The sequence below is a fragment of the Ursus maritimus genome, unplaced genomic scaffold (genome assembly GCF_017311325.1).
Source record: "Ursus maritimus isolate PB19 unplaced genomic scaffold, ASM1731132v1 scaffold_26, whole genome shotgun sequence".
NCBI classification, from domain to species: domain Eukaryota; kingdom Metazoa; phylum Chordata; class Mammalia; order Carnivora; family Ursidae; genus Ursus; species Ursus maritimus.
In genome coordinates this window covers 2,615,116-2,628,285 of record NW_024425119.1, presented here as the reverse complement: position 1 = coordinate 2,628,285, position 13,170 = coordinate 2,615,116, and the positions used below count along the sequence as shown (strand labels likewise).

Here is a 13,170-nt window from a genome sequence, read left to right as displayed (position 1 = left end):
GCTGTGTACTGTTGGTGAAAATACAAGTTAATACAATTTCTTGGAGAGTAATTAGTGAATTTGAAGGTATACCTATTGTATGGCCTACTATTTCTGTTTCTAGGCCCATGCCTTGCGGAAACTCTTGCATAGGGATATCAGAGTATAACTAGCAGCATTGTTCATAATAGTAAGAAAAACAAAACAACTGCACTGTTCATCACTTTGGGAATGGATTGAAACAATTGCTTTATATTTATACTGTAGTGAAAATTGAAGGGATTGAAAAACTGGATTAACACTCATTGTTTAGTATGAGTCTCAAAAGGGTGTATTGAAAAGAATCAGTTATTAATAAATCGTATATGAATTTCAAAAGCATGCAAACTAAATGAAGTATCCCTATAATAAAAGCAAAGGGATTTTTTTTTTAAAGATTTTTAATTTGACAGAGAGGACACAGTGAGAGAGGGAACACAAGCAGGGGGAGTGGGAGAGGGAGAAGCAGGGAGCCCGATGCGGGGCTTGATCCCAGGACCCCGGGATCATGACCTGAGCCGAAGGCGGACGCTTAATGACTGAGCCACCCATCCGCCCCAAAAGCAAGGGGATTTTAAACACAACATTTAGAATAGAAGTCATTCTTATTTTAGTGTGGAGGCAGTGGAATAGGATTGGGAACTTCAGAAGTACGTATAATCTTTTGTTGCTTAAGCTGGGTTCCCAGATTGTTACATCATTATTTTCATATTCATATATATTATATATAGTCTTTTGAAAGTTTGAAATATTTCATAGTAGTAAAATTAGAGTTATTTCTATCAAGCCTTTCTTAATCGGGTACTCTACTGTTTCATAGCATTGATGTCGGTAGACTTTCCCTGTTTCTAACATAAAGACCTGAATTGATTTCTTCAGACTATCGCATGCCTTTCTTTTGTTTTATGGTTTTATGTTTCACAAAATACATGTTTAAACATAGTTTCTGAAGCATCATTGTTACCAATTTGCTATCCTTGGTAGGAAAGAATTTTGAATTGTTAGAAAACTCTTGCAGCAAGAATTCTTTGTTGGTTTTCAGCTGTTACTTGGTGTCGGTGGTATAAATTTGTAAATGAAAATATTCTTCTCTACACACATATATGAAAAGCTTGGCTTTTCTCCCCTTTATCAATAGGCAAGTGAAAGACCAGAATAAGAAGGTAGCAAATCTGAAGCACAAGGAACAGGTGGAAAAGAAGAAGAGTGCACAGATGCTTGAGGAGGCTCGACGAAGGGAGGACAATCTCAATGACAGCTCCCAGCAACTACAGGTTAGAACACGAGGACAGTCTGAAAGGATCGGGTGAAGAGATTTGATCCATAATTGCATGTTGTTTTCCTCTTCATCTTTATCCTCCTCTTTTTTCTCTTTCTAACCCTGCTTGCTGCCTTCCTCTGAGACCAACTGTTTAGCAATAAAGGAATGGCTTTAAATAGAAAAGGCAAGTTTTATTCCACAGCTTTGTGAGGATCCACCTCAGCATAGGAGGAAGTTCACCTTGCTTCAAGTTGATCGCATTTAATTGGTAAGTTCAATGTCAGTTTAATGAGTGGGTTCTCTTAAGCTTCAGGTGGTCAGTGTTACCGTTTGCCGTTTTCTTTCATTAAAGTGCGTTGCTAAACTTGGTTTGTGTCTAACTTCCTTCTGTGTTTTTCATTCTCCTTTCCCTTTTACCCTGCCTTTTCCTTTTTGCCCTCTCCCACTTTCTTTCCCTCCTTTTTAAACATTCAATTTAGAGAACATATTTCACAGTCATAGGATGTATAACCTATACTTTTTCACTTCAGCGGAGTGATAATTGATGTGTAAACCTAATTATTCACAAATTAGGGTGAAATTAGACTCCGTAACAGTAGGAGTAGTGATGATATGAGAAGTGCCCATCTGTGTTCAGTACTTGGCCCTAGGCCCAGGTCATTCATGGTTTCTAACCTTTACAGTGATCCTGTGGGACAGATGGTTTTATACACATTTTATAGATAAGGAAACAAGACTCAGAGAAATTGAATTATTTGCCTAAATGCACACAGTTTTCAAAGTGGCTCAGCCACGATTTTAACTGAGACTTTCTGGATCTCTAGCCTGTCGGAATGAAGGTTTAAATTTTAGAGAAGAATATCATAAACTTTGCTAGAAACCTCTGAAACTTCTGCTAAGGCTGCTAAGCCATTGCCACTTCATTTTTCTCTCGTTACAACTTCGAATTGGGTAAGAGAGTGTGTCACAGTTGCATTGTCATGAAATCTTTACTGGAGAGGTTTAGAGGAGTTATTACTATGGAAGCCATTTTTAGGCTTTACCACAAACCCATTTCAGACATGTTTTTAATTTCTTTTTTCATTCATCTTTTATATAAATTTTATTGATTATAAAATGCATAGTCCTTATAGGAATAGTAGACATTTTCTCAAATGCAGCACCTTTTGATAAAGCAGCATACCAGTTTTCCCTCCTTCTTGCCAACAATAGTCAATACTGTCAATTTTCTCTTCCTCCCTTTTTTTAAAATGCCATTCTGTTGGATGGAAAATATTTAATTTTTGTTTTAATATATATTTCTCTGATTACCAAGTGAGGCTAAGTATTATTCATGTCTTAAATTTTTATTTGTTAATGTAAATCAAATGTTATGTCTCCTCCATGTTGGCCTTTTCCCCAAGCATTTTTTGGTTCGTTTATTCCTGTTTTAGGAACATATAAATATTTATCTACAAATATTTTTAAGTTGTTCTGGGCTTTCATTTTTTACCTATATATTTTTTTAAAGATTTTATTTATTTGAGAGAGAGACAGACAGAGTACACACAAGCTGGGGGAAGGGGCAGAGAGAGAGGAGAAGCAGACTCCCTTTTCAGCAGGGAGCCTGATGCAGGGCTCCACCGTGGTATCGTGCACTGAGCCGAAGGCATAAGCTTTACTGACTGAGCCACCCAGGTGCCTCTTACCTTTAATTTTTAATTTAAATTATTTTAGGGTATTTTGTGTTGTGAGGGTCTTATTTTTCTTCATTGCTAACAATTACACTAGGTCATTGATAGGAAATTATTTCATTGCTCACAAGTTTGAATTGGCATCTTTATATTTTATGAAATTATTTAACAGGCTATTTCTAGGATTTCATTCAACCTCCTTTGTTGAACTAGGATCACATCATTTTTAATTACAGAAAATATTTATTTTACAGAACATTTACAGAATATATTTATTTATGTTACCTCCTTAACTGTTTCATTTGTCTTGTGCCCTCTGTCCCTTTAATGTTTTCTGTTACTAGTCTATCTGTGTAAACTGAAAGGTGACCTTTTAATCTTTTGTCAGTTTTTATGTTAACGTCAAAAGATCCTTCACATGTAATCTCCTATTTCCTCTTCATATAATATAAGAAGTCAGATTATTTATTTATATATTACATAGAAAACTAATTTAGAGTAAATGAATGATTTTTCCAAGGTGTCGCAGTAAGTGATAGGTATAAAAGTTATGACAAATCATAGTTCATGGCCATATGCAAGATACACATGTATGTAATTTATTGAAATATAGTGAAAAGATCATAGGATTACAAATAGAATACTTTGCATCTGATCTCAGCTCTTTACTAACTCTGCCACTTACTTCTTAACCATTTTATTGCAAATAACAACCTAGTGGTAGTCCGTATCCCTAGCACTCAGATTGTGATCTCTAAATAGGATTCCCCTCTAAAAGAAGCTAGAGATTCTTGGAAAAATGGCTAATCATAGAATTCATGGGAGTAGAATAGTAGAAAAGCAATTGATTTAGGATTTGTATTAACAATAGCTCTTAATACCTGAATCTTTTTGTGTTTTAAATTTCTGCATATATATTTGAGCCCATCTATTGATGTTTTTATGAAATAGGAAATGCAAATGGAAGGAATTATTTTAGTATTTCCATTATAGGCATAATAATTCTAGGATTATAATATATTTTCTATCTGTTAAAAAATACTTTAATGTTTTCAACTTTGATGAATAATGAATATTTAATCTTTATTAGATGCCACCTGCCTTCCAAAGATTAATTCTGTTGATCATGTTAATAAGCACATGGTATGGTTTGTGACAATTCAAACCTGCGTTAAAACAAGAAGGTTCATTCTCACGTTTTGTTATTCAGTGACTGACTGCCAGCTATGGTAGTTTATTGGTGCCTTCACTCTTCCTAGCAGAAGTTACAATTTGCCACAAGGCAGTTGTACTGCTTTTTAAATTTGCCTTTCTTTATTCTGAAAGATAAATATATTTTTAAAAATACGTAATAAAACACATACGTATACACACAATGTAAATAATACGTACAGAGTGATCATCTCAAGAAATGAGAAGATTACTGACATCCCAGAAATCACATGTGTATTCCTTCCTGATCATTATTTCCTCCCTTCCTCCAGAGGAAATTATTATTTTGACTTTTATTGTTCTTTGCAACCTGTGTATATATTAAAAGTATAGCTTAGTTTTGTTTATTTTTATGTTATATAAATGAAGTCATCATATTTATTCTTTTGTGACTTCTTTAGTTCAACATCATGTGTGAGGTTTGTTCATGATTGTTGTGTGTAACATTTGCACATTTGTTGTCCTTGCTGTACCTTTGTTTTAGATCAAAATTCCATGTTTTATCTTGAAAGTGTTTTGAAAAAATAACTTCATTTCTTCCCAATTTTTTATTTGAATATTCATTTGGAACTGAAAGTACTCCTTTTTTGGCAGAACATGAGTTTGGACATAAGTTATTACTTTACTCATTGTTCTTGGCTCAACACATTAAGAATGTTCTAAAAAGATTAAACAAATTCCTTACATATTAAATGAAAATGGTACCTGAAAATGGAGGGAACCTAGGAATCCTGCAACTGTAAACATGGTTATTGTTTACTGTGGCCTTAGTTATGAGTGTCCTTTCTTAAGATATGACATTGCCATACAATTGTATTCTGTTTGTACCTTTGTTTTGGACAGTTATAACTGATATATATTAACTAGTCTCAAATTTTTTGGTTTTAGAAGCCCTTTTATACTCTTAAAAATTAGTAAAGTCTCAAAGAAGATGTTTTAATGTGGGTTATAATTATATACACATGCAGTTAACTTATTGACCTGGGTTTCCATCATCTCATTGTATCTGAAGATACATCTCCAGCAATATAAACATACTTACATAAAAAGTTATTTGCAACGTTGTTGGTAAGTGTGAACTATTGGACAACCTAATTGCCCATAGATAGGAGAGTGCTTGAATCTTCTATGGTACATCCACACATTGGAGACTTGACAGCTTTAAAAAAGAGAGGAAGATCTCTAATGGACTGATACAGAGTGATTTCCTGGACATTCCATTAAGTGGGGGGGAAGAAAAGCACAAAAACTATCTATAGTGTGCTAATCTTGGTATAAGAAGATACATATATATATCTGATCTTTTTTACAAAAGAAAACAGGAAGGGTAAACTAGAAAGTAAAGAGAACAGTTATCAATGGGAGTGGTGGGGAGAAGAGTGGAAAGAAGGAAATAGGATTGGGGTGGTAGGCTTGAGGAGAACCTTCCTTTAGCACATCACTTCAGAGAATAGCTCTGACTCGCCAAACCATAGTAATATATCACATACTCTAAAACCTAAGTAAGCAAAACCAATTAAAATGCGTTGGGGGAAACCAAAAGAGAATACAAACACTAACAAGTGAACCTGTCTCATAAACAATAAAAACACCCTCAAAGGGGTGAGGAAGAAGGGAACTAAACCTAAGTTGCTTTGGAAAACATTTTCTTGACTGAATGCCATTAAGCTAAAGACAAAAAGAACTGTATATAAATGTTATAATCTAGTAATAAATGTGTTTCTTACAAAGGTTAGGCTAGCCATTCTGAAAGCACTTGATATGTATACTAGAATTCAAATAAATATTGATAATGAGGGCTGAGGTTTTCATTGTTCAAGAAAGAATTTATGAATAAGTAAAGTGGGAAGGCTTAAATGAGCCCTGTGGTGTTGAACTGGAATCAGAGATATTAGTATGAAGTCATGGTATATAATTTATATGCAGATAGTTGTATTTAATTTATATGCAGATAGAAATATTGGTATGTGTATATGTATGGGGTTATTATACATGCTTGTATTTCGTAACTGTCCATTAAGAGGGCTTAGAAGCAATAAGCATACCTAACACCCAGATTTTGGTTGCTATACACCTTTATCCAGTGAAATGGACCAAGACATCTTGGAGAAGTGGTTGATTCCAGGGCTGGGATAGGGAAAATAAACAGTGAGCCTGGATAACTTTGTGGTTCCAGAAAATAGTGGAAATTGTGGAGAGAACATAGGAGCCAACATAGAGGAGTACCTGATATCTCCTGCTAAAACAATTTGAGTAAAAAAAGAAATAATGATAATATTTTAAGCTGTGGAATGAAATAAATATTCATGAGTCCATACTGATATAAATAATCAAATGCATAAGTAAGTGCGGGAGTAAGGACAGCTCTTTCCTAAAGAAGATTTCTAATTACTAAGTGTAAAAGGAAATAGATTTTAAATAATCACCATGAAGCAAACACCTCAGTATATAATAATTGTTGCAGACAAGATCCATCGATGGTTGTGAAAATTAGTGAGTGAATATTTAAAGAATAAGATTGGCATAGTCTCAATATATTCCTGGAGATGTTTATTAATTATAAAGAGAAGACTGTAACTGTTCAGTGAACAGTCCTAGCAGACACTACCTTAACAAAATGATCAAGGTTAACATTACCAGTAGTCAAGTAGATTGAGAAGGAGACAATATCATTTCTTTGTTGCTCTTTCTCCAAAATGTAAAATCTTATTCCAGTCATGAGAAAATACCAGACAAATCCAAATTCTGGGACACTTTATAAAATAACTGTGCAGTATACTTTAAAAGTATCAAGATCATGAAAGACAAAGACTGAAGACTGTTATAGGTGGATTGGTGGGAGCTTAGAAGAAATGTTAATTAAATGAAATGTGAAATCCTGGATTAAATCCTGAAACAGATACTGGACATTAGGGAAAAACTGTTGAAATTAGAATAAGGTCTTTAGTTTGGTAAAAAGTATCATACCAATGTCAGTTTCATAATTTTGATCATTGTCACTGTGGTTATGTAGGATCTTAACATGAGAGGAGATTTGGTGGAGGGGTATATGGGAAATGTACTAATTTTGCAACTTCTCTGTATGTTTATAATTAGTTCGGAATAAAAATTTATTTAAAATTGTCATTGGCTCTCTTTTCTTAGCACTTTTAATTACCTATTTCACTTTCCCATCCTCTTGAAATAAGTGAGCTATGAATTTCAAAAACCTCTTACCTCCACTCTTAATGATACAAGATAGGTATTTTAGGCTTTTTTTCAAATACCATTTCTAAGTTTGCAATGCAGGTATTACTGTATTTTCCGTATTGTTTGATATCCTAAAGGCTTACTTTAATGTAGAATTTAGTTGAACAAGTTGATTGTTCTGAAAATTCGACGCAAATCGTAAAGCCATGATACAATAACATGGCTCTTTTGTTAGAGTTGATGTACCTTGACTAGTCTGTATCCCTCTAAGATACTAGGCTTAATTTTTACTCATTTTCCTTGATGTCTTTCACTTATTCAATATAAATTTATCAAATGCTTTCTAAGTGTAAAGATCTGTTGCTAGAGTTGGTTATAGTAGTGAAAAGGCATATTTCCTGCCCTTCTGGAGAAGGGGAAGACAATATACCATAATGATAAAACTAAGCAAGTAATAAATAGAAATTATGGCAAATTAATTTGGGGGACTTGAGTTTAAAAATCATACTGAACTCCATAAGAATCAGTGATACCATCTCAAAGTAAAATATTAACAGAAGAACATGGAGTTAGAGTTGAGTCCTTAAGGTCCTCAGTAGGTAGAGATGTGGTTGGGTAGGAGAAGGTGGTGTTTGAAAGGAAACAAATGAAAAGACCAGTTGAGGTGGGAGAGAAAAAGGAGAGTATGGCATTATAGAAGGAAAGAGAGAAGATTGTCTCCAGAGAGGGAGTAAGTATTTCATGTTAATGTTGCTGAGAGGCTGAGGAGGACAACATAGTTGAGTGGTGTGATCCAGTGTATTCAAAATGGTCAGGAGCAGTGATCTCCCTGGGTTAAGGTAGATAGATGTCTTCCATTATAGCCTGTTGACCTTGGAGATAGTTAGATAGTCCTATATTGATACAGACACTTGCCTTGGACAATTTTTCTGTCACACACTCGCCAAAATTCACTGTCCTTCACAAGGTCTTTCTTAGGTATATACGTGACTAATATTAAGACTTGATTATACAATGGTTATTTAAAGTGTTTCTAGCATGTTCCATGCGTACATCTGAACTGTTTTACAATTCCAGTTGATATTCATGAAATAGGACATGAATGATAAAAGCAATGCGGCCCATATTGGCAATGAGCCTTTCCTATTATCATGTTTTTTAATTATACTGCCTCGTCTCTTGATATTCAGCATTTAATTTTGCCGAACTTTCTGTTTTCCTTACTCAAGAACTTAGCTCTGTACTAAATTTAGTTCTGAGTTGTTTCATTAATAGTTTTTGTAAGCCATATTTTCTTTAATTGGCTAAATAAGATTTCAGGATAATCTGTAGTCCTCAGTAAACATTTATTGGGTGCCTGTTATGGAACTGTCACTGTGCTGAGTGCTCTGATGTGCTGGATATGTCAAAAGGAGTGCAGTTCATAAGTAATTGCTGTATAAAAAACAAACTAGGCAAATCCCAACAACAAAGGCCTCCTAAGTAAACATTATATGAAAGCATAATCTTAGCTGATTTGACTGATGGTGATGATTCGATTAGAAAAGCTATCTGTTGAAAGCCTGTCCATCTTCTAAGGTTCAGATCAAATGCTCCCTCCCTTCTGTGCAGCCTCACAGTTGGAATTAATCAGGCCCTCTTGTAATTCCATTAGACCTTGTTTCTGCTTTGATTTCAGAGCTTATTTTCGCTTACCTTGTATTATATACTAATAATTTGTGTGTTGTTTTCCTCATATATTTGAGTGTGAGAGCCAGGTTTTGGTACACTGTACATAGTCGCTTCTCTCTAAAAGGGTTTATTGATTTCAGTGGCATCAATAGATGTCCAGAACCTTCCTTATTCACAAGCATCTTAGCCTGGCCTTTGGAGTCTCCCATCAACCAAACCTTCAAGTATTTCTAACCTCATTTTTAAGTGAGATACTAGCGTAGCTACTGTATTTTAGAGAAGCTGATAGTGTTGGTGTTTCTTAAATATAGTTTATTGATTTTGTAATCTATGCTCTTTTTCTTACACAGAATCCTTTTTCTTTGGATTTCCAGCTTTACCACCTAAAGATTCTGGCTTGAAGTTAACCTTTGTTGATGATCTCTACACCTTGTTTTGTTATTGTCTTATTCTTTGTTCCTCAGTCTGTATGTTTAATTATACTTTATTGTTTTCTACTTTTTAATATTTTGTAATTGTTCCTGTGTGATTTAATCACTTTCCCTTCTCAACTAGTTCATATCTGCCTTAGGTTAGGGGCTGTTTTAAACATTTCTTTTCAGAAATACTGAAATACTGTTTTAGGTAGGTAGCCATTCATTAAGTGCAGCGGTAATCATTGTTATAAATAATAAAATAAAATTTAAAGGTTTAGTTACAAACTAAAAAAAAAGTCTGTGTGTGATGCTACAACATTTAGCATCCTCATATTCTCTAAAATTTCATAGATCACCCTTTAAGGACTTCACATATTTTAACAAAGGAAATGTCAGGTTTTCGGTTAGTTGAGGATATTTACCTTAAATATTTTTATTCTTTAAGCAGTAACACTCGCTTTGTCTTTTGACACAACTACAAGTTTTAGTCATATTCTAATAAGACAAAGTAGACTGAAAGGGGGGGAAGCCCATATCAATAGTGGTTTAGTGCTTTGTTTTTATTTATAACAAAGAGAAGTATTTGAATTTAACCTTGAGAGAGGGTACTGTCACAGAGATTAATGGGGTTGCTGAAAGAACACTGCAGCTCTTGTGAGTCAGCTCTCCTGAGACCAATGAATATTAAGAATAAAGTTCAAAGAAAGTGAAAACAATAGAAGTAGAGATAGGGAAACTTTACATATATTTAGGCATATTCTCTTTTTAGATGAATTATCAGTAAAATGTTTGTGTTTTTCTTTAAAATTTGATTGGATTTGCTTTATCAGAAACAAAAATTCTTCCATTTTGGTAAGAGGTTTTTTTTTTTCCTTTATGAAACAAAGACTACTTATCTTTGGTTTTCACATTGGCCATGGGGATAAAGAAAACCTTTAAAAAAATTAAGAGTGTCTGATATCTTTCTAGAAATAGTATGTGATGTGTCACCTGATTAGATACCTCTGATATATTAACGATGTTCTTGTAAAACTCAATTTTGGTTTCTTAACAGATATTCTCAACCTATTTGAAGATTTAATCCTATATCATTTCTTCCTTTTTAAATACTTTTTTTTTCTTGGTAAGACAGGTCTTTTTTCTGTCTAGAATATGAGCATAGGTGGGTTTTTATGGTGTTCTCGGCAAATATTAAATAGAGTTAGGGATTACACTGGAGAAGTATACATACAAATTAGCATCCATTTTAACAACCTTTTGCATAGTTGCTGGAATTAACTTGAAAATTTGGTATTCCTGCAAGTGAAGCACCTATTCAAATTGTTGGCATGTGTGTGATTTTTTAAAACTTTTAGCCCAAACTGTGCTGCTTTTTACCATTTAGAAAAAAGCGAAACAAGTCATAAAATCATTTTAAGGAACTCTACAGTGTTGAAATGGGCTCTGTAGATACTTTTCTCTCTGGCCAAAGTTCAGTTCTATTTGATAGCCGGTGAAATGTACTGAAGGAATGTTTATTGATAATATTCATGTGTAGGTAGCCTACTAAGCTGCTTCCTACTGTTAGGTTAGCCCTATTCTATGGACACTTTTAGCCACATCCTTTTAACTTATTAGAAGAATGCTCTCCATAAAATAATGAGTGATTAAAGTTAAATCTGGCACTAAAATTCTTACAACTACTGTGTCCTCACCTCAGTGAAATGAATGGCTTAACCCTTTCTTTTGTGTTGTTGTGGAAACTCTTCCTTTATATTTGGAAAGTGAAGTCTCTGAGAATATTATTTTTATTTTTAAGACAGCAGAAGCTGGCATTATGTATCCTCTTTGCCAAGACCTCAAAAGCAAAAGTCATCCTCTTACGGACCACATCAGTTGTTTATTATTTTAAGTAATTTTGGTAAAGACTTTGGTAAAGACTTTGAAAATTTATGCTTGTTTTTTTTATAAGTATTATTGATCAGAGGAGACACGTAATAAGATTAGGCAAAGCCTATGTCCTTGCTCAAGTTTCTGATACCCAGCTCCCAGAATTTCTAAGATAAGAACCTGGCTCATCTACACGGAGTATTTGTACTATATGCTCTGTAAAAATTCTTTATGTAAAAGCATTTTGTTTGTATATATTTCCATTTCTTTAATGAAATCCATCTGCTCTTGTTTGATTTTTAACAATTAAGGTTGTAACAGAGTTCTCTAAACAGGGGAGATGTTTGAGGGACTTTGGACAGAAGGGGAAAGAAAATATCTTTAAATTTTAACCCAAACCATTTCCTTAAAAAGGAGTTGGTGTATAACCAAATTCTGTCTTTGTGTTAGGCTAGTTTTCTTTTCTTAAAATTGACTTCATCAATGCATCTGGCTTCAATTCCCCCCCCCACCCCCCAGTAAGCATATGAGTAGTTGGTAATTGAATTCTGACATGTTGAATGATTTTAATGAAATCTTCTGCTGTGTGTGTATGCTTGGGGGATGGGGAAAAGGGAGGAAGAATGTGGGGTGGAGGGTAATAAAGAATTACTGTCTCTTTACGTTAAGGATAATGGATAGCAGTTAACATTAATATCTTTCAGAACATGTTAAAGCCTTTTTGGTAAGTGGTGTTTACTCCAAAGGAAGCAGCTCTTAATATTAACCTAAAGAAATGACCTCAGTAATCAAGGCAGAGTCCAAGTTGGGAAGGGGACGGGTGAACAGGGGAGGCTGGGTTACCTTGGATAATCTATGTGAGATCTGCAGTGACTTTCCCTCTGCTGCTGACAAAGGGAAAAGCTTAATAAGATCTGTCATTATCAAGTGATTTCTTTTTATGTTACTTTAGTATTGAACCTCTTTTCCTTTTAATTTTGAGGGTGATGTTTGAAGAGAACAAAAAATTATTTTTTAATTGTTGGGTTTTTTGTTTGTTTTGCCTTTGCTGTTCTTATTGAATGTTTCATTTGAAGGAAAGGCAGTGGAGACTAGAGTCTTATAGCTGCAGTGGTATGTAGTTGTTGTTGACAGCGCTGATGTCAAGAAGCAAAGTTCAGATGAGTGTATTAGGAGAGTTAGTAGTCATATGGGATTTGCTAGAATCCAGTCTTCTTGTTAATGTGCCTGAAATTACAGCTGTCACAGCTTTTGCCCTAATCTCATTCAACTATAGGAGTCTTCTTATTTAAGGATATGAAGAATTTTTTGGTAGCTTCCCACTTCCTCTCTCCCTCTACCATCCCCCCAAAACTAGTCACACAAACCCCCTGCTTTGGACCCTATACTCTGTAAATGAAGTGGTCTTATTTGACCTTATTTGATAAGTGTAGTAGGCATAGTAAGTAGGTTTCAGCACCTAATCTAGTGGTAGGAAAACTGGTCTGTGTTAGTTTTGATGAGTGCAAACATAATTTATAGCAGTTGAAGTAAAATTCTAAAGATACTGCTTTCATTTTAAGTAATACAAACTATTTAAAATGGTAAAGCATGTTCCTTTCCTGTCTCCTGATAGCTTTTAAGTGAGTTGTCTGTGGCATACAGTACATGTCTAAACTGGTTAAATAGAGTGAAATACCAAGTTAGAGCAGGTGAATGAAATTGAAGTTTCTTTCTCTATATAATTTTCCTCCCTCATGCTGCTGATTTGATATTTTTCTAAATAATGAGGGCTAGGAAACTGGGTAACTTCAAACAGTACAAATAATTCCCCTGTAATTTTAAATTAGACTGTTGGTTTTTGCTAAATTTTGTGATTTTT

The 13,170-nt window shown here is 34.2% G+C and overlaps 1 protein-coding gene across 5 annotated transcripts in view; it reads left to right on the top strand.

Annotated features, from left to right (window-relative positions):
• ERC1 (ELKS/RAB6-interacting/CAST family member 1) overlaps nt 1-13,170 on the top strand; it is a 555,538-nt gene that overhangs the window by 241,806 nt on the left and 300,562 nt on the right. For all 5 annotated transcript variants that reach the window (XM_040642009.1, XM_040642008.1, XM_040642006.1 and 2 more), the window contains one exon: nt 1,157-1,292. In XM_040642009.1, the coding sequence (XP_040497943.1) occupies nt 1,157-1,292 (136 nt within the window). The remainder of the gene's footprint in view (nt 1-1,156; nt 1,293-13,170) is intronic.